Source organism: Henckelia pumila, chromosome 3 (genome assembly GCF_033568475.1).
Source record: "Henckelia pumila isolate YLH828 chromosome 3, ASM3356847v2, whole genome shotgun sequence".
NCBI classification, from domain to species: Eukaryota; Viridiplantae; Streptophyta; class Magnoliopsida; order Lamiales; family Gesneriaceae; genus Henckelia; species Henckelia pumila.
The window spans coordinates 31571957-31595101 of NC_133122.1; the positions used below are offsets into that span (position 1 = coordinate 31571957).

Sequence of the window (23145 nt, forward strand, 5' to 3'; positions counted from 1 at the left end):
TATCGTTAAAAAAAAATCGATCATTCTCCCCCTGTCTTGCTTGTGTGGTCGGTTGTTTTATGGTCATTCCTTCTAACTTTTGATTGGATTTTGTTATGATGGTGTACTTCGAATTCAGAAAATGATTGCGTCAACAGCAGCAACAAAGATGAACAAAGTCGAGGCGAGAGAAACTCTCTATCCGCAAGACGAAATTGCCCGTTAATAGTGCTCAACGTTGGCGGCAATCGTCTCTAAGATACAATGACTATTCAATCGAAATATAGCAGCACAAAAAATATCTCGATCTTCGTCGAACTAAAATATGTAGTAACTTTTACTTTTGTGAGAATGGGGGAAGAATTTGTAGAGAAATCTGATATTAAATCGTTTGATGTTATCAGATGTTTTTCAGATGTTTCTCTGCGTTATAACAGTCATATATATATATTATGACTCCAAAATACACGATTTATGGCGTAAGAATGCAACCCATGACAGAAAAAACCCAGAAACAGTCGTGACTTTTCAGTCTACAGAAGGCGCGCTCGGGCTATAATATTCTACCGCTCGTGCGGCCAACTTTAAGCCAACCTTCTGTCTCGCAATTTTGGCGTCGTGCGCGGGCGGTAAGATTTTACCGCTCGGGCGCAAGCCACTTTGAACGATGCGCTCGAGCGGTAATTTATTACCGCTCGAGCGCCCAACTTCTGCCAAGTTTCTGTCCCGCATATGAGGTGCTGCGCTCGAGCGGTAATAATTTACCTCTCGGGCGCACTCAATAAAATAGTAAAATATTATTTTAAATAAATTTTATCCAAAAAGGATAATCGGATCAGAAGACTGATGTAGCCAAAAATTACAAGTATTGGTACGTAAGGTCTTTAGGATGAACCTTGCGACGTAGAGCACTCACGTAGCGTAAGTTGAACCTTGCAGCGTAAGGTGAACCTTGCAACGTAAAATAAACACGTAGTGTAAAGTGAACCCTTTAGCGTAAACTGAAACTTCGTGGATCGTCACCTGCGTCACAAACAAATGTCAGAGGCGCCGGGCGGTTCCTTGGCGTAGGCACTCCGACGCTCAAGTCAGCCGAGAGCACAATGATAATCTCCCAAAATAAAAAAAACTCAAATTGGTGAAAAAAATGAGAATGTACTTTGAATATGGAGATGTTCCTCTATTTATAGAGTTTTAAGAGTGCCTAATGGGCTTGGGCCTTGGGCCATAAAATTGGGCTTAGACTTAATTAATATATTAGTATCCATCACAATTTATATTTGATGGATATTTAAAATCTTAAATTAACATTTTTTGGTTGATTTAACACTAGTATTAAAGATTGTAAATTCTCGTAACTAGCTATATGGATTTTTAAAAATCAAACCATTCATACGTTTTTCAATTAAAAAATATTTATTAAGTTTCATATTAGCTTAGTGAGTAAGTGACATGACATATCGAGACATCATCGCTTTATTAATATATCTTCTTTATATTTTTCTTTTTTTGGTACTATTGATGTCTTTTATGCTTGACAAATAGTTGTAAAGCTTATCTTGATTGAGCTACAATCTAGTCCGAAAGTGGAGATAGAGATGAAATCCCTTTTTCTTGTCATAAAAATAATCGTTCCATCAAGGATACGATGGAGCAAGCAATATTTTTGAAGAATTAAATCGATCACGATTCACAAAAATTACTTAAGAAGTATTTGTAACCTTTTATAACAAGTGATTATGGATTTTTTTTTCTTGACAAATTTGTGAAGAAATAATTCATAATCACTTAATTTTAGTTATTGCAAACTCTTCCTTAAATAAAAATGTTTGTGTGCATACTATGCGCATATACTTTTACTTAGGGGTGGTTTTTCGGTATACCTTACTACAAATATATATTGGTATGAAAAAAATTCATACCGATACCGATAGTAAAATTCCGAAACTTTGGTACGAAAAAAATCCATATTGATACTGTAAAGATACCGAAAAAAAATTCGGTATACCGAAAAAATGTCTATATATCGAAAAAATTTCGGTACGGTATGCCAAAATTCCGATATTTTGGTACGGTATGCCAACCCTACTTTTACTTATCCATTGCAATTCGCAATTAACTTTGCTAGAAGCAAAAGAGGTCATTCAGATGGAACACTTTTTCATCTATTTATCTTTTACTATCACTTGTTACTTCTTCACTCAAAAAGAGCAAATCGACTTGAGAAAATTTCAGAAAAGCTTTATTTGCTGAAATCAGTCCTATTATGAGCTTGAAACTGGTGGATAATAAAATCAGGTTGGGTACATTAAAAACCTGCAGGTTGCTGACTTGTACATAAGAGGATAGATACATGTTCGACATTTTTTTTAAGATGATAGTCGATAGAGCACATAACTGCAATAATTCAGTACACATTGGATAAATTTCGCTAATGTAATAGCTTTAATTCAAACCATGTCACACGGGTAAAATACACTAGGCAAATCTTATGTTCAATTTTAATTGATATCGATGAGGAAATTATATATATATATATATATATATATATATATATATATTACTATTTAATTAAAAGTTTGACCCTTTGATAACTAACTATCACTTTGGTGAAACGCAAAATGAATGTATATTAATGGTTTTTTAAAAAAAAAAAATTAAAGAAGATATTTATCGATAATTTCTCATTTTTATTAGTAATTTGAAGCTTATTTTTCTATTTTTTTTTTCAAAACATCATTTCTTTTTGAATCCATGATACTATCTTTATCTATACTAGTATTCCACTTGTGGGATGCATAGAGTGTTATTTTTATGTTATTTTTGATAAAATTAGTAAATATGAGTGTTTGAATAAATAATTAAAATATAAATAAATTAAGGTTAAATTGGATTAAATGATTTAAAATCTATCAATATAAATGTATCTTCATTGTTTAGATAACTTTTTAAAAAATAAAATTCATCTTGATATTTATTACTCTACAATTGAGGTTATCACAACGGATTTCAAATCCTTCGAGTATTGGAATCAATTTAAAATCAGTTTAGATAACTATTTAAAAACAGTTTTAAACGGTTGAAATAATCTATTTGACATCTTGTAAGATGTTTTTATAAAAAAAAAAGTTGGTACACTCCTATTTTTTTTAAAAATGTCTTATTTTAATAATTTTCTTCTTCATATTATCTTTTTATATATTAAATTTTATTATTTTGAAAGAATTTATTTATACAATAATTATAAATTTGATGCATGAAATATTTTTATTCTATACAAAAACAAAATATAAATTTTTTAAATTTTAAAATTTTTAAACTTAAAATAGAAAAATAGAAAAAAATAAAATATAAAAATAAATAAAATAAAATATAGATACATAATATTTTGATAAGATAAGTTACATTAAACTCTGTACAATTAGTATAAAATATTATTTATATTAACAAAAATTATTATATAAATTTAAATAAACAAAAACAATTATAAGTATGATAATGAAAAACAATTTAAAAATTACAATGTATATTTATATATATTTTAATAATATTTAGATAAAAAATTATATCACTCAAATCATAATATTATATTTTTTGGAATATCTTATATTATATATATCTATATTTTTGAATTCAATCATATCTTATTTGAATTTTTAAATTTGATGATAATGTCTTCACTATTTCGGAAATAATTTTTCGGTTGAAATATATATAATTTTTAGATAAAATAATATTATCTTTTTTTGAATATTCAATATAATTATATATATTTATAATTTAAATTTGATCACATATTATTGTATTTATAAATTTAATGATAATTGTTTACTATTTTCCGAAAATATTTTTGGACGGAAAATTTTTATGTTTCTATTTTTTGCACACTTTTCTGCATTCTAAAATTTTTATATTAAATAATATATCGTTCATAACATCATCGATTTTTGAATATTTGTTGCGTATATCTATATATGCACATAGACAAATCAATCATTCTATTAAAAGTAAATGTTAAATTTTATTTGATAAAAAAGACTATTTTAAATTTTTTACAATCTTATTTTATGTATAGTTAAAATTCTGAATTAAATATCATATCACTAATAATAATATTATTTTTTTAAATATTTGTTGAGTGTTATATATACACCTTTAAATTAAATTTTGTTTCATAATGAAAAACATTTTTTTAAAAAAATATTCTATCATATTTTTATAAAAGTAAAAAATTAAATGTTGTAAAAAGAATATTTTGATTTTTATTTTTAATTCAATAATTGTTTTAATTTATATTTTCAAAATTTTAGTTTAACTATTTGTAGGTGAGTTTTTTGTTTTTTTATATATAAATATTAAAGTTATAACAAATATCATGTACAATGATATTTACAACAATAATATCCAGATATTTTATCGCGATATTTTGTATTTAACTTATCATGATATTTTGATATATTAAATTCTTGTATTGAATTTTTTTGATTGTAAAAATTTGGTGTACAAATTTCGTTGTATTGGGCAAAACAACCAACGCAAAAGACAAAAATTAAATTTTGTTTAATCACGATAAAATATATTTTTATTTTTAAATTAAATAATATTTTTATCTATATTTTAAAATTTTTAGATAAAATATTTTATCATTTATAATATCATTTCATTTTTTAAATATTCAATATTATCTCTATCTATAATTTTGAATTAAATAATATATTATTTGTATTTTTTAATTTTATGATATCTTTACTATTTTTAAAAATGTCTTTTGGGGGGAAATTTTGTTTTATTTCTATTTGAGGGACTTTTTTGTTTTATATATAATATAGATTTTTATATTCAATTATATCTTTATCTATATTTTAAAAATTTTAGATTAGATAACTCTTAATACAAAATTTGAAAAAAAAATTTCATTAACTTGGAATAAATAAAAATTATCATTTTTAGATAAATATCTCAATTATTTTTATTTTTTAAGAATAAAGATCGTACATAGATTAAGGGATAAAATCAATGTTTACAAGATTGGAGAGCTATTCTGAAATACAATCATCAACATATTCAAATCTAGAAGATAAAATCTATTATTTGCGAGCCAAATGATGCGCCACATGGTTAGCCGATCTTCTCATATGTTTTATCGAACAGAAATGAGAGGGAACAAACATCACTTTGATTTCTGCAGTCACCACACCCATTGGACTTCTGTACGTCTTCTTCCGGCAAAATAATATTTCAATGATATAATCAAGCAATGCATGAAAAATGTCAATAAGTTTTTTTGGAAAGTTGGAAACACCGAAAATTATGTCTCAAAAACTGTCGATGCACGTTACTTTCCATAATTAAAGTTGAATTTGATATAAATATCAAAATATTTTATAACAATTAAAATATAAATTAACGCAGAATAACATATAACTAGTGCGAAGAACAGTAGAACATCAAATTAAAAGGAAGATTTTCCTTGGTAAAAAGTTCCACAAGCGTATCTAAATAAGATGGTATTTCAATTAGTCATCGACATTTCTTAATTGGTAAATTGAAATTCCAAAATTAATTTACACAAAAATTTGTGTGAGAATATTTTACAAATAAATTTTGTGATATAAATATTATGTCCAACTCGACCATAACAAAATTAATTTTTATGTCGATTGTCTCGTCTCAAAAAAACGTATACTTAGTTGCATGCGTATTGCGTGGTACAGACGATTAAACATTAGTTGCTTACTCGCTTAGGATCGGCGTGCCTCTCTTTTAAATTTTACTAAAATTAGTTATTCCTCACGTCATATATACATAAATAATTTAATATGAATATAACTATACATATGGTACTTTTTTGTGTGAAATTTATGTATAAGGGTAGGGGTGGGCGTTTGGGGTCGGGTATCGGGTACCCGACCCGACCTGATCGGGTAAAAACCGATCGGGTCGGTTATTTAAAAAAATTCGGGTTTGGGTTCTGTAAGGCCCGGGATTATTTACTTTTAATCCGAAAATATTTAATTTGGGAATATTTAGAGTTTAGAATTAAATTCTAATATTCTTAAATTGGAAAGGATTGAAATTGAATTAAATCGCTTTTCCGGGGACTGAATTGCAAATAGTCAAAAGTTCAGGGACTAAACTGCAAATATGATATATATATCTCAATTTCCACTTGAATTAAGCTGAATACACGTGCATATCAGATTTTGGAAAGGAAAAGAAACAGAGGAATCGTCCAAACCTTCAAGAACTCCATTTTTGTCCCGTTCAAGCTTCGATAACTTGCGTTCCGGTTGTCAGAAATTCCAGATAAATATATATCTGCGATCACAGCTCCGAGACCTTCGATTTGGTACATGTTTTATTCACATATCTCAGATTTTATTTTTATGTGAAAGATGGACAATTATGATTTTATCATATATGCGTATATCAGCTGTACCGATCGTGTATTCGCAGACGGTTCGGAAAAAGACTGTCGTTCGGATTTTATATGAATTTGGGAAGAATAATTCGACCACTACCATGTTTGATTGATACTGATTTTTATGGTAATGAGATGATATGTTAGAGATTATACGTTATCTGGATTGTTGGATTGATTTGGATATTGTTTGGATTGCCGGTTTTAGCCGTTATGCCGTCGATTTGCAAAATGTCAAGACTTTGATATTGTTGATTGAACGAAGCATGTTTTGAATGGCATCTGATCTTGTTAGTTATTCGATATGTAATTTATCAGCTTTCTATCGAAGTTGCCGAACTCGAGATCTCCGAGTCAAACCGAGAAGGATTTGAAGCAAGGTTTGCTAGCATTTGCACTTGAGATTGAGTTGAGAAGTGGAGCAACCTTTTGATATGAATTTTCATTGATGTACTTGCAGATTTGAAGTACTTTCAGACGTGACATAGAAAGATATAAATGACAGCAAATCCAGATGGGATAGAACGCTTGAAATAGCTTTCATTTCAAGTATTCCCATGTCAATCACATACTTGTTTCTTTATATTTCTTATGTGATTATTTGTTTGTACTGCTTTGTTTGCTTATATGCTTAGTTGTTCAAGATGTGTTTTATAGCTTTTAATGCATACAGCTTATGTTGCATTCATCTTGAACTCCAGCCTTAATAGCACAGAGGGCAGCCATCGCCTAGAGTGCAGATGACGTTTGGAGAGCTGTAGTGAGTGGCATGGACTGTAAATTTATTTCTAGAGTCAGCTTGACTCATGGCACAGAATATGGATTTATGTTCAGAGCCAGAAGACTCACTATAGTTGTACCAAAGTCAGAGGACTAAAATACTTGATGCCGCCTCGAATGGGAGTATCGGTGGTTTGATAGTTATTTTATTCCTTGGGATCCTAAAGAACTAAGTTTTATTGATATCAGCTTGATAGCCTTTCTTTGCCATTTGCATTGCATTCACGTTTATTATCTCGCGTTTAAAGTTGTTTATACTGGGATTTTATTCTCACCGGAGTTATCCGGCTATTGCTTTGTTTTGTATGTGTGCATGGAAATAGGTGGGGCAGGAGCTAGTCAGAAAAGACAAGGATAGCTCGAGATTGAGGCATAGCAAGTGAGGACACGGGCTTAAGTAGCACGACTTGTACTTTATGTTGTTGAACCATGCTAGAAGTGATACAAGAACTTTGTATATTATGGCTTGAATACATGCTAGTTTATGTTTATTATGTTTAGAAGCTTGTAAGAAGTTATAAAATAGCATGTATTTGATTTTGTAGCATGTATAAAAGATTATGACTTGTTTATCCATTCTTTGGCAGCAGATTTTTGATAGCATATTCCCCGATCGAGCGAGACCCTGCCTTTTAAAACTTGCCCTAAGATAAGATTAGCAACCCGGGTCCCCACAATAGGTGGTATCAGAGCATAAGTTTCTGGATTTAGATAGAAGTTGATGAGCGGGGTAGTTTGAGTCTGTCTGATTGTTTAATATTGCATGAGAGTACATGTTATATCTGATTATGTGCATTATCTGCTAGCATGCTTTATATATAGCAATAATTATGTGCTTGCATGATTATGTGCTTTTATTGCTACTGCATGCTATATATATGCAATAGTATTTCAGAATATCCTTAGTCAGAACCTGAATTCTCATGAGAATGCATGAGAATGCTTATCAGAGAAGGATGGAATAAATTTCTGCATATTATATTGTTTATGCACTAATCTGTTTGACAATCAGATATGCCTCCCCGTAAAGCATCGGTCATTAGACAGCCATTAGTGGTTCCTCCAGCTGAACCAGTACAAGTACCACCGCCAATTGTTGAAACTCAGAATGCACAGGGTAGTACATCTACTGACCCGTTGGATCCTACTGCTACTCCAATGGAGACTTTGTTAAAGCGATTTCAGTCATTCAAACCGCCAAAACTGAAAGGAACAGAAAACTCAGTTGATTGTGAAAATTGGCTTGAAGATATAGAACAACTATTTGAATCACTTGACTATACAGATGATCGTCGTATCCGACTGGTAATACATCAACTTCATGAAGTTGCCAAATGTTGGTGGATTACTACCAAACGGGCATTGGAACAACGAGGTACGATTATCACCTGGACTGTATTTAAAACTGAGTTCTATCAACGTTTCTTTCCAGTCTCCTACAGGAAGGATAAGGGTGCTGAATTTGCCAATCTAAGGCAAGGTAATTTGAATATCGAGGAATATGTGGCCAAATTTTCAAGTCTTTTGAAGTTTGCACCACATATAGCAGCTACTGATGAAGCAATGGCGGATCAGTTTATCAATGGCCTTAATCCAGATGTGTTTACCTTGGTGAACAGTGGAAGACCAAATACTTTTGCTGACGCCTTGAACAAAGCTAAGGGAGCAGAAGCGGGGTTAGTGCGACAAAGAGGAGCACCGTTCATTCTACAGCCAGTACCACAGCCTGTATCAGCATCACTTCCACAGAATCCGCCACAGTTTCAGCAACCATCTCTCAGATTTGAGGGAGGAAGCAGTGGCAGAAAGGATTCTCGTTTCAGGCCAAAGGGAAAGCAATTTAAGAAGCCAGGTAGTAGTTCTTCAAGTTCTAGTGGACAGAGACAGTTTGGGGCAGGTCAGAGAACTGGTGAATCAGGAGCATTCTGTTTTAAGTGTGGTGGAAAACATTCAAGTGATCAGTTCAAGGGTGTGACAGGTAATTGCAATATTTGTCGTCAACCTGGTCACTATGCCAAGGTATGTCCTCAAAGAGCTATAGGTGAAAGTTCTTCTCGACCAATACGTCAGACCGAAAGGCAATCAGTGCATTCATTTCAGCCTCAGCAACCTCAGCAACAGACCAGAGGAGGAGGAAGCCATGTTGGGTAACTGGCGTTCAGATCAATCACGATTGATACCCGGTGCAGCGGAAGTTTAAAATATTTAGTATGGAACAATTTCATAGTGTGGGTATCAACCATACGATTAAATTATTTGTGTGTGTAAAATTAAATAACTATTATTAAATTTTACCTTCAATCTCGAAGCGAGATTATTGGACACCACACAGATTTCTCTGCGCTTCTTGTATCTCCCTGGAACTGATGAACAAGCTTTCCTTCAATCAGGTCCACGAATGGAGGTTTAATCCCTCTGATAGATTGCACTAGAAAATCTATCAGAAGTTTTCTGCGAAGAGAATAACGAATTTGATTCGCTAATCCTGTCTGCAATTCAAAATCACAGACCGGAAAATCTCTGACAGAGAGAGGGAGGGGCGGCCGAATTTCTAAAGAGAGCTAGGGTTTTTTTTTCGAAAACTGTCTCTCAAAATTATGACCAACTGTGTGTAATTTCTGTACTGCAATAACTTATTTATAATGCAGGCCACTAACACCTTAGGGCCCATTAGTCATAAGTTGAGGCCCGACAAGCAAAGCATGCATGTTCAGAAATTAATATAAAATTCATCGTGACTCCGATTGATAAACCGATTTTACCAATATGCACAGAAACCATTTCTGCACATTTTAAAGTCGAGATAAATTTTCCTGAATCCGAATTCAGTGGTTTCCAAAAAATGTACATCCCTATGTCATTTTAGGAAATCCTACTCCCTTACTCTTATTTAAGAAGTCCAACTTCTTTATTCATTAAATTTAACTCTTTAAATTTAACTATCTCAACGGGGATTAAAACTCCATTACACTGTGTGACCCTCAATGGTTCAGGGATACAGCTAGCCGTGGGCTCACAACTCCTTGTGACTCGGAACAACGATTTCCGACTTGCCCAACGAATCATGGTAAAGCGCCTAGCAACATCGCCCCATGATTCCCTAGGTATCACTGATAGTGCCTACAAGAACCAGTAGATTTTGGTTAGCATACAGTACGGTCCCTTCATCCATATATCCCGATCGAATCAACAACCATTGGTATATCGAGAGTCGCTCAAGATTCGATAACTATGCAATACATCTTGAAGATCAAATTAGTGACATCGCATGTGCTACTAAGAAACTATTTCTTAAATCACATCAAGTACTCTGGCCAGAGATTCGTCACACTAATATCTCCTCAGATCGCATAGGATATCCACACTCGCAAGTATGTGGTGAATCCTTGACAACAATGCATCGACTCCTATATGTGTTGTAACTGTACCCAATCCCGACACCTGATGACCCCCATAGAGTCGGTAAACGAGTCAAAGCACAGTACTAGCATATAGAGTCTCCATGATGTTTCAAGTAGTAAGGACTAATGGTGTACAACCAAAAACGCGGACTTTATCCACTCGATAAGTGATAACCACTTGGAAAGTCCGGATAGGGTAGTTCGATTATTCATCCTATGAATATCCATTTGCATGCTTCGAACATCTCCATGTTCCCTACCAATGAAACGTGGTACTCCGCATCGCAAATGCTAGTCTCAAACTCGAGCGATCCTTATCCTTATTATCGGACGGCTCAATCGACTAGGAACAGTTTAGAATATACAGTGACTATAAGATGTATTTCATGATAGACATCCCCATGTTCTACCACATCTTACATACACTATAGTATATTCAAGGTCTTTATCAAAACAACAATAGTATATCATAATATAACAATATGAAGAAAGATAAAGTCATTGCCATTAATAAAAGTGTAAATTACATTAAACAAAAGATCGTTTGTACAAAGAGTCATCAAAGCCCATAGCCACAAGTTGGCTCACTGGGCACCCATTCTTTCAAGCCAGACTGTGACTCAACCTCCTAGACAACAGGCTCGAGTTTTTGCACTTACTGAGGAACAGGCACAGGCGGCACCTGACGATGTCATAGCAGGTAACTGCTTTATTTATGGTTATCCTGCCTATGTTTTGATAGAAACAGGTGCATCTCATACATTCATCTCTGAAAAATTTGTTATGATGCATTCTTTATCTTCTGAGTCATTGCCTACTGTTGTTTCTATTTCATCACCGTTGGGTGAAGGTATTATATCTGTTCGAATGATTCGAAATTGTGCGTTGCAATATGACGGGAATGTGATTAATATAGATTGTATAGTACTTGGATTATCAGATTTCGATTGTATTGTTGGTATCGACATGTTGACCAAGTACAGAGCAACTGTAGATTGTTTCCAGAAAGTGGTTCGATTTAGACCAGAAATGGCATCTGAATGGAAATTCTACGGTAAGGGTTCTCGAGCCAAGATTCCTTTGATATCTGTGTTATCTATGACCCGTTTATTGCAGAGAGGGGCGGAAGGATTTCTGATTTATGCAGTCGATGTATTGAAATCCAGTCCAGCAGTAACAGATATTCCAGTTGTGTATGAATTTGCTGATGTATTTCCTGATGAAATTCCTGGTTTACCTCGAGTACGAGAGATAGATTTCAGCATTGATTTAATGCCAGGTACACAACCAATATCCAAAGCTCCTTACAGAATGGCACCTATTGAATTGAAGGAGTTGAAGGATCAACTGGAAGATTTGTTAGCCAAGGGGTACATTAGACCGAGTGTTTCACCTTGGGGCGCTCCGGTACTATTTGTACGAAAGAAAGATGGTTCCATGCGCTTATGCATTGATTATCGTCAATTGAACAAGGTAACCATCAAGAATAAATATCCACTGCCTAGAATAGATGATTTGTTTGATCAGCTACAGGGTTCAGCTATCTATTCGAAGATTGATTTGCGATCTGGATATCATCAGCTGAGAGTACGAGATGAAGATATTCCTAAAACTGCTTTTAGAACAAGGTATGGACATTATGAATTTATCTTCATGCCTTTTGGTTTAACCAATGCTCCTGCAGTATTTATGGGATTGATGAATCGGGTATTTCAGAAATATTTGGATGCCTTTGTCATTATTTTTATCGATGATATCTTGATCTATTCCAAGAATGTACATGAGCATGCTGAACATCTCCGACTCATTTTACAGACTTTGAGAAATGAGAAATTATATGCTAAGTTATCGAAATGTGAATTTTGGTTGTAGAAAGTTGTGTTTCTTGGGCATATTATTTCAGGTGATGGGATTTCAGTGGATTCAAGCAAGGTCGAGGCTGTATTGAATTGGCCTAGACCTACATCAGTACCAGAAATACGGAGTTTTATGGGCTTGGCAGGTTATTATAGACGTTTTATCAGAGATTTTTCCAGCATTGCGAAGCCTATTACGCAACTGACTCAGAAGAATAAGCCGTATGTCTGGACTGAAGCCTGTGAAACTAGTTTCTTGGAGTTGAAGAAAAGGCTTACAAGTGCACCTGTCTTGACGATTCCATCAGGTACAGGTGATTTTGTTGTATATTGTGATGCTTCTCACACGGGTCTGGGTTGTGTGCTTATGCAGAGAGGTCATGTTATCGCTTATGCTTCGAGACAGTTAAAGCCACACGAGACTCGATATCCTATCCATGATCTGGAGCTTGCCGCTATTGTCTTTGCATTGAAGATATGGCGACATTATCTTTATGGTGAGAAGTTTGAAATCTTTTCAGATCACAAAAGTTTGAAATATCTGTTTTCGCAATCAGAATTGAATATGAGACAGCGTAGATGGCTTGATTTATTGAAAGATTTCGATTGCGAGATTAAATATTATCCAGGAAAATCTAATGCAGCTGCGGACGCCTTAAGTAGAAAGGTATGTTCTTTATCCTTGTCTACGATAGGTGTATCTCAAATGGTGGAAGATTGTTGTCTTTCTGGATTAATATTTGCAACAGATATGCACCCTATCTGTGTTTGTGCTATACGAGCTGAGCCAGAACTTTTGATACGAATCAAAGAAGCACAGAAAGAGGATCAGAATATTCAGAATTTGATTGCTATGGTCAGATCTGGACATCAATCTGAATATCAGGTCAGTGCTGATAATGTGTTATATGTGAATAACAGACTTGTTGTTCCAGATGTTTCAGCTTTGAAACAACAAATCTTGAAAGAGGCTCACAGTAGTCGATTCAGTATTCATCCTGGTGGCAGAAAAATGTATAATGATTTGAAAATGCAGTATTGGTGGAAACAAATTAAGTCAGATGTGATTGAATTTGTAGCCAGATGTTTGAATTGCCAACAGGTAAAAGCAGAAAGAAAGAAACCAGGTGGTCTATTGCAGAGTCTATCAGTTCCAGAATGGAAATGGGATCACATTTCCATGGATTTCGTTACACAGCTGCCACGTTCATCCAGAGGGTGCGATGCCATTTGGGTGATTATTGATCGTTTGACGAAATCAGCATGTTTTATTCCGTACAGAATGACGTACAGACATGATCAGATGGCAGAAATCTACGTCAGAGAAGTGGTAAGATTACATGGTGTGCCTAAATATATTGTTTCAGATCGAGACCCTAGATTTACATCACACTTTTGGCATAGCTTGCAACAAGCTCTTGGTACTCAATTGCATCTGAGTACAGCTTATCATCCTCAAACAGACGGACAGTCAGAGCGGACTATCCAGACACTTGAGGATATGTTGAGAGCTGTAGTACTAGATTTTGGTACTAGTTGGCAAGATTCATTACCACTTGCAGAATTCTCTTATAATAACAGCTATCAGACGAGCATTGAGATGGCTCCTTTTGAAGCATTGTACGGAAAGAAATGCAGATCACCGTTGTACTGGGATGATATCTCAGATGTTCCTGATTTTGGGCCTGATATGATCCGAGAAATGACAGAGAAAGTAAAGCTTATTCAGAAAAGAATGATGAAAACAGCTCAGGATAGACAAGCAAAGTATGCAAATATCAGACGACGACCTCTATCTTTTGATCAGGGAGACAGAGTTTTCTTGAAGATTTCTCCGTTTAGAGGTACGGTCAGATTTGGAAAGAGAGGAAAGTTATCTCCACGTTTTATCGGTCCATATGAGATTATCGAGAAGATAGGCGATCTTGCTTATCGACTTGCTCTTCCTCCATCTTTGTCTGGTATTCATGACGTATTCCATGTCTCTATGCTGCGGAAGTATCAGCCTGATCCTTCCCATATTCTTCAGCCTGATGAAGCTGAACTTGACGAGACTCTTAGTTATTTTGAGCAGCCTATTCAGATTCTTGATCGCAAAGACAAACAGCTCAGAAACAAAATAATTCAGCTAGTCAAAGTTCAGTGGAGTCGACATGGCATCGAAGAAGCGACTTGGGAGACTGAGTCAGACATGAGACAGAGATTTCCAGAGTTGTTTCATTGATGTGAGTTCTTATTTTGTTTTATGCTATTTCATTATCTTATGTGTATACAGATTGTCTATACAGCTTGCTTGTGATTTCGAGGACGAACTCATGTCTTAGTGGGGGAGAAATGTAAGGCCCGTGATTATTTACTTTTAATCCGAAAATATTTAATTTGGGAATATTTAGAGTTTAGAATTAAATTCTAATATTCTTAAATTGGAAAGGATTGAAATTGAATTAAATCGCTTTTCCGGGGACTGAATTGCAAATAGTCAAAATTTCAGGGACTAAACTGCAAATATGATATATATATCTCAATTTCCACTTGAATTAAGTTGAATACACGTGCATATCAGATTTTGGAAAGGAAAAGAAACAGAGGAATCGTCCAAACCTTCAAGAACTCCATTTTCGTCCCGTTCAAGCTTCGATAACTTGCGTTCCGGTTGTCAGAAATTTCAGATAAATATATATCTGCGATCACAGCTCCGAGACCTTCGATTTGGTACATGTTTTATTCACATATCTCAGATTTTATTTTTATGTGAAAGATGGACAATTATGATTTTATCATATATGCGTATATCAGCTGTACCGATCGTGTATTCGCAGACGGTTCGAAAAAAGACTGTCGTTCGGATTTTATATGAATTTGGGAAGAATAATTCGACCACTACCATGTTTGATTGATACTGATTTTTATGGTAATGAGATGATATGTTAGAGATTATACGTTATCTGGATTGTTGGATTGATTTGGATATTGTTTGGATTGTCGGTTTTAGCCGTTATGCCGTCGATTTGCAAAATGTCAAGACTTTGATATTGTTGATTGAACGAAGCATGTTTTGAATGGCATCTGATCTTGTTAGTTATTCGATATGTAATTTATCAGCTTTCTATCGAAGTTGCCGAACTCGAGATCTCCGAGTCAAACCGAGAAGGATTTGAAGCAAGGTTTGCTAGCATTTGCACTTGAGATTGAGTTGAGAAGTGGAGCAACCTTTTGATATGAATTTTCATTGATGTACTTGCAGATTTGAAGTACTTTCAGACGTGACATAGAAAGGTATAAATGACAGCAAATCCAGATGGGATAGAACGCTTGAAATAGCTTTCATTTCAAGTATTCCCATGTCAATCACATACTTGTTTCTTTATATTTCTTATGTGATTATTTGTTTGTACTGCTTTGTTTGCTTATATGCTTAGTTGTTCAAGATGTGTTTTATAGCTTTTAATGCATACAGCTTATGTTGCATTCATCTTGAACTCCAGCCTTAATAGCACAGAGGGCAGCCATCGCCTAGAGTGCAGATGACGTTTGGAGAGCTGTAGTGAGTGGCATGGACTGTAAATTTATTTCTAGAGTCAGCTTGACTCATGGCACAGAATATGGATTTATGTTCAGAGCCAGAAGACTCACTATAGTTGTACCAAAGTCAGAGGACTAAAATACTTGATGCCGCCTCGAATGGGAGTATCGGTGGTTTGATAGTTATTTTATTCCTCGGGATCCCAAAGAACTAAGTTTTATTGATATCAGCTTGATAGCCTTCCTTTGCCATTTGCATTGCATTCACGTTTATTATCTCGCGTTTAAAGTTGTTTATACTGGGATTTTATTCTCACCGGAGTTATCCGGCTATTGCTTTGTTTTGTATGTGTGCATGGCAATAGGTGGGGCAGGAGCTAGTCAGAAAAGACAAGGATAGCTCGAGATTGAGGCATAGCAAGTGAGGACACGGGCTTAAGTAGCACGACTTGTACTTTATGTTGTTGAACCATGCTAGAAGTGATACAAGAACTTTGTATATTATGGCTTGAATACATGCTAGTTTATGTTTATTATGTTTAGAAGCTTGTAAGAAGTTATAAGATAGCATGTATTTGATTTTGTAGCATGTATAAAAGATTATGACTTGTTTATCCATTCTTTGGCAGCAGATTTTTGATAGCATATTCCCTGATCGAGCGAGACCCTGCCTTTTAAAACTTGCCCTAAGATAAGATTAGCAACCCGGGTCCCCACAGGTTCGATATTGTGCTTTTCGGGTTGGTGTCGGGTAGTAATTATACTACCCGATCGGGTTCGGGTACCCGACAAAACCCGACAATTTTTTTTTTTTTAAAATTCAATATATAATAGCATGTATTATTCAAAAACATATCCTTTCTATTTTCATTATATTGCTCTCAACTAAAATGATCGTTCGTTTTTTTTGGGATTGGGTATACATACATCTATTGAGAAATGATGATTTTTTAATTTAATTTTCCATAGATTTCGATTATTTAATTGTTTGATAGAGTTGAGAATATATTTTTTCAAAACTTGTGAAAAATAAGTAAATATATGAGAGTAGAAGTAGCTCACAATCATAAATATATGTATTGTTTTTAATTTTTACATTTTTCAAATTTGCAAAAAAATAAAAATAAAAAAATCCCGGGTACCCGACCTTACCCGAAAAAATCGGGTACCCGATTTATTCGGATCGGGTTTTTGACTACCCGAAATGTCGAGTACCCGACATATCGGGTACCCGACCCGATGAAACCCGACCCGCGCCCACCCCTAAGGGAATTAATTATCCCAATTTATATGAAAACCAGGAAATTTTTCACATTGATTGAATAGTCTTGTAATGAAGGACATTTCATCTCATCAATAAAATTACAATAGATTTCACCGTAAAAAAAAAATTCCCAATAAATTTTTTATTTGGATTTTTAGGAAAAATAATTTTTTTGTTACATTAACTAGTTTATTTTTTGGTCTTGGTCAATTAACTTTTCAAAGTTTGATTTTGGTACATTAACTTTTAATTTTCGATTATTTTGGTCCAATTGCTAACGTGACAACTTGACATATCGCAATTTTTCGATGTTAGGTGAACATTTTTCTGTGTCACGTCATCCGTTTGACCAAAATAGCCGAAAATCAAAAGTTAGTGTACCAAACTTTGAAATTTTCACAAAATCAAAATGGACAAGTTAATGGACAAAAAAATGTTTTTCGAGGTTTTTATTCAACTATATTTTTTGCGCTAATAAAAATAAGATGTTTAGTGGAAGAAATTACTTTTGATTTCTTTCTCCAAACATGCTATTCTCTAGCCACGCAACGAGCGCTGTGGCAATAGTTTGATGTCATATAATGTTTATTTATATATATTTTTTATATTTTGATTGTAGTTGACTATTTTTTATGTTAGTTTAATGTGACTTAATTATTTAATTGTTTCTAAATTAATTGTTCATTAAAAATTAACCGCTTGTTTTCCATATTGTTGTCTAAGTGCATTTATGTAGGATAATTTATTTTTCATCTAATGGAAAATTGTGCAATAAAAAGGTGAATATATGATACATAGCATAAAACTTTTCTTTATAAATTGTGAACATATGAAGTATAGCATAAATTTTGATTTGAAATAAATAGATAAGGGAAATCTTAGCTACATTTCCACTAATACTTGTTTAGTTTGTTTTCATCAAAGAATTATTTAATTATATCTATTTATATAGTCTCAATCATCATATTATATATTCAATCAGGGAGGCGAGATCCTACCTTAAATATTATATATTTAATAATATTTGTAATTTAGTAATATTTAGTATTTAATGTTTTATACCATGTAAATTAATTAATATATTATATTTGATCAAGTATATAAAGAATATAAATATTATTTAATTGTAAATTTTAAATATCATAAGTCTCTTATGAAAAAATCTTACAGATTGCTATTCTACCCTATAACAAAAGATAATATTTTTAATATAACAAATAATATATTTTTATAGCAATGTCAAATATGAGATGCATGTCACAAAATTAATAGTGAAACTATGAGTTTTTGTGTATTTATAAATAGAGGGCTTGATGAAATAAAACAGTAAAATATTATGGAATATTCTATATTAACTAAAGGGAATCTAAATATTTTCTCGAGAAAAAAAAACTTAAAATTTATAATCTTTGATTAGTAGTTAATCAAATTACGCTTCCCTAAGAAGTCTCCTTCTCGGACTCAAAAGCCATTATATATGTATATTTCTTCCATAACTAAAATTCTTCACTACTGACAGAGAGACAGAGACAAAGAAGAGTTGCAGAAGAGAATCAAGAATGGGGAAAGGCGGAGCTTTGAGCGAAGGCGTGGTGAGGAAGATCGTGCTTTCGTATACATATGTGGCGATATGGATCTTCCTGTCTTTCACTGTCATCGTCTACAACAAGTACATTCTGGATCGAAAGATGTACAATTGGCCTTACCCCATCTCGCTAACCATGATTCACATGTCCTTCTGTTCCTCTCTCGCGTATTTGCTGGTCCGGGTTTTCAAGGCGGTGGAGCCAGTCACCATGTCTTGGGATCTTTACCTCAGATCTGTGGTCCCGATTGGACTTTTGTACTCTCTTTCACTCTGGCTTTCGAATTCTGCTTATATTTATCTGTCTGTGTCGTTTATTCAAATGCTTAAGGCGCTGATGCCTGTGGCTGTGTATTCGATTAGTGTTTTGTTTAAAAAGGAGGGGTTTAAGTCGGAGACGATGGCGAATATGGTTTCGATCTCGGTTGGGGTGGCGATTGCTGCTTTTGGCGAGGCCAAGTTTGATTCTTGGGGGGTTATGCTTCAATTGGGTGCTGTTGCTTTTGAGGCCACTAGGCTTGTTATGATTCAGATCTTGCTTACTTCTAAAGGGATCACTCTTAATCCCATTACTTCTCTTTATTATGTGGCGCCGTGTTGCTTGGCCTTCTTGTTTGTTCCATGGGTTCTTGTTGAGTTCCCGGCATTGAAGGAGAATTCGAGCTTCCGTTTTGATTATGCGATTTTTGCGTCCAATTCGTTCTGTGCTTTTGCCCTGAATCTTGCTGTGTTCTTACTTGTTGGAAAGACATCTGCTTTGACCATGAATGTGGCCGGTGTGGTGAAGGATTGGCTCTTGATTGCTTTCTCTTGGTCGGTGATTAAGGATACCGTGACTCCCATAAATCTGTTTGGTTATGGATTGGCTTTCTTGGGGGTTGCGTATTACAACCACTCGAAATTGCAGGCCATGAAGGCGAAGGAAGCGCAGAAGAAGGTGCAACAGACTGATGAGGAGGCTGGAAGGTTACTTGAGGAAAGGGGAGGTGAGAATAGCAGTGATTCGAAGAGGGACGTGCCTGAGGATTGATTGGCTGGTATGATCACCTATAAGAAGTTTTGCTGCGAATGGGGACAAAATCGAATGCTGGATACTCTTTTTGAGGATGAGTGGATGACTGGCTTGCTAAGGTGGTTCTACTTGGGTTATGTAGTTTTAGGAATTTATTTTATGTGTTTGTCGTATTTATTTTCTGTTAAACTTAATAGTTTTTGTCGTTTCGTGTTACCGAGGATGCGAGGTTGCTCATGTTGCCAGACTATGTTTCGAGTCCAGGAACGACTTGAGTTAATGCTCATTTTTCCTTGTTATTATGAAACTCATTTTAGTATAATCTCATTGATCTATATTCATACAAGCATGGTTTTTGTTATCATCTAATGTTTTCTTAATTCCTGTCATGCAATGAATGGTTTCTAATCCTCCAGTTTCACAAGTGTGTTCCATTTTACGTGTTTTGGATTACGCTGGCGTATATAGCTTTAGCTTCAGATTGATTCGAAAACAATGCCATTTAATACAGTGAGCGTCATGAGATTGTCGATTAGTAAATATTAGCAGTATCTTCTTGCTTTGTAGGGTCACGTGATTGTCGATTAGTCAATAATAGCAGTATCGCGTTTCATCATATATGAATTTTTTCATGAACGGTGTCCATTAATATTGATTTTTTTTTTAACTCTGATTTACACACACGCGCATATATTATATTCATGCAAACAATATGCATGTATTATGATGACTATATAATATTTCCTTATCCATTTTAGATCTTATCAATGTACTGGTCCTCAAAGTTTGAATCATTTGATATGTTGATGAGTTTAAAGACTGCATAATCGCTACCCTAATAGTTATAAATTTCTTGGCCTAATAAGTTAAGCTTGTTACAATACTAGAATTGTTGATCATTAACTTCTTTTGGTGTTTATTTGAAGCACTTATTATCAGAAGCTTCTGAAACCCTATTTCCGGGTGGAGATGAATCCATGGCTGGCTTTTCATGTCTTATTACCATATGAAGAAGTATCCGCGTTGTCTCTTTATTTATTGCTTTTGCTTGTGTAATGCCCTTCATAAAGTTGAAATATACTCCTATCATCTTCCTTCTTCCGCCTTTCATTGCACGTTTATTGCTTTATATTTACGTGAAGTTGTATTAAAATCTGAATTTTGCACCCGTGTCCTTTTAAATCCAGTTTGATCTTGATTTTAGGATTCGATATCTAACCTGGCCAGGCTTTCAGGGATGACAATGTTTTGCTGAAATGGAGTGAGCAATTGTAGTCGCGTCTTGGATTTGGTACCTTTACTTTCTGTGGCTTGATTTTGAATATGATGCAAGCTTTACGGTTGAAATTTGTACTTTTCAACTATCTCAAAAAATTCTTGATTTTTAGAGTTGCTCTGATTTGGTAATGGTTATGCTTATGTGATTGATAGCGAGAGAGTTCTTGATCTTTCTTGCTTGCTTGTCGAATTTCAATAAAACCAGTCTGTGATCATTGTACGGCATATTTTGATTGTGGTGTGAACTTCATCCTTCAAATGGCTGGCATTCAGCATTTGCAATGTCTTTATCTTTCTCCTGCCTGTTAACTTAGTTACCTGCAGAATGTCTGTGCATTTGCGGATCGATGTCCGTTGGACTGTTTTTTGAGATGCATTGAATTTTTTCAGGATCATGAGGTTCAAATAGATCTGCTAGACTATTCAAAAGGTCTCATTTTCGTGTTAGATCACGAATGTCGAATCCAAAACTAACCCGACCTTTTGTAAGATTCCAATGCATGATTCACAGCAGTTTTGGTATGTGTTATTATCGGATAGTATATACGGTTGGATGGAAATACCAGTTATAGCTGTATTACGAATGTAGTCAGAATATATGAATCGGGTGTAGCATAAACTAAACCGATAATGAGTAACTTTGTAAGGTGCTTTCATGGAATCCAGATCAAATTTTTGTAGAATACAGGTCATATTGGGATAGGATGTGGCTCAGGATTTGAAATTTTGGGTTCCTCGTATGGAAATTGAGATGTGTAATGATCCAAGAGCTAATATTTGATCAGATCATAAGAGGATAAATATCATATCATAGAATAATCCGAAATTTTGGCAGCCATATTGCCTTTTCGCGAGCTATGCGTGATTTGGCTCAAAGCCCAAAAGAGTCTTGTATGTTATAAAAGTATTTTTCCATTTAAATATTACGTTAGATAATTTTATTGATAAAATATATTTGTTTCTTTTTAAAATTTTAAATTAGATTAGATATTATTTACTACTAGTATAATCGCACACACGCGTCGCGTGTGTATAAAATTATATAATATATTTAACATTTAATGTTATGTATTATTTTTTCGATAATATTTAAATTTATTTTTTTTCATTTATAAAATAATATAAAAATAAATTTAAAATTTATTTATCAATTTATCTTATCTATAATTTTTAGTTGAGAAAAATATGGAAATTAGAAATATTGAAATTTAAAAAAAATAAATAAAAATAAAAGTGTAATATTTATAGCACATAAGGGCAATTTCGGCAAATGAAAAATGGTGTCTAAGGGGGATATTTTTTATATATACTAGTTTAATAGCACACACGCATTGCGTGTGTATAAAATCATATAATATATTTATATAAAATCATATAATATATTTAATATTTTATGTTATGTATAAATATTATTTTTTTGATAATATTTAAATTAATTTTTTTCATTTATAAAATAATATAAAAATAAATTTAAAATTTATTTATCAATTTATCTTATCTATAATATTTAATTGAGAAAAATATGGTAATTTGAAATATCAAAATTTCAAAAAATAAAATAAAATAAAAAGAAAAGTGTAATATTTATATCACATAAGGGTAATTTCGGTAAATGAAAAGATGGTGTCTAAGGGGGAGATTTTTTATATATAGGGAGAGACTAGCGTCTTTATTCACACAATGCATGTTACAAATTGATTTTTTTTTAAATATAATTTTTCTGTAAAAAAATTTATAAATCTATCTATATATAAAAATAAGAAAGTATGCTAAAATAAGAAAACAAAATTTTTCCCGCCCAAAGCAGGTTACTAAGTATAAAAATATTGCATAAATTTTGCATTGAAAAAATATTAACATAAATTATTATGAGATAATAAATAACTGATATTTTTGCCTTTTAAAGTAGAAAAATTGTTGCTGGATAAGAATAAATTTGATCTATTACTTTAAATTTATTTAAAGATTATATTGTGAGAAAATAATAAATTAAATTTTTGTCCCCCGTTGACAAGATAATAAAAATATTAAATTTTTCTTTCTATCA

The 23145-nt window shown here is 33.4% G+C and overlaps 1 protein-coding gene across 1 annotated transcript; it reads left to right on the plus strand.

The window, feature by feature from the left end:
* The first annotated feature begins 18665 nt into the window (after positions 1–18665).
* Positions 18666–20184, plus strand: LOC140891147 (probable sugar phosphate/phosphate translocator At5g25400). The gene has a single exon (XM_073299478.1). It carries the CDS (start codon positions 18783–18785, stop codon positions 19836–19838), a length of 1056 nt encoding a protein of 351 aa, XP_073155579.1. The 5' UTR covers positions 18666–18782; the 3' UTR covers positions 19839–20184.
* The last annotated feature ends 2961 nt before the right edge of the window (positions 20185–23145 follow it).

What these genes read in the sequence shown, in the direction of transcription:
- LOC140891147 (XM_073299478.1), top strand. Translation starts at nt 18,783, where the DNA reads ATGGGGAAAGGCGGAGCTTTGAGCGAAGGCGTGGTGAGGAAGATCGTG.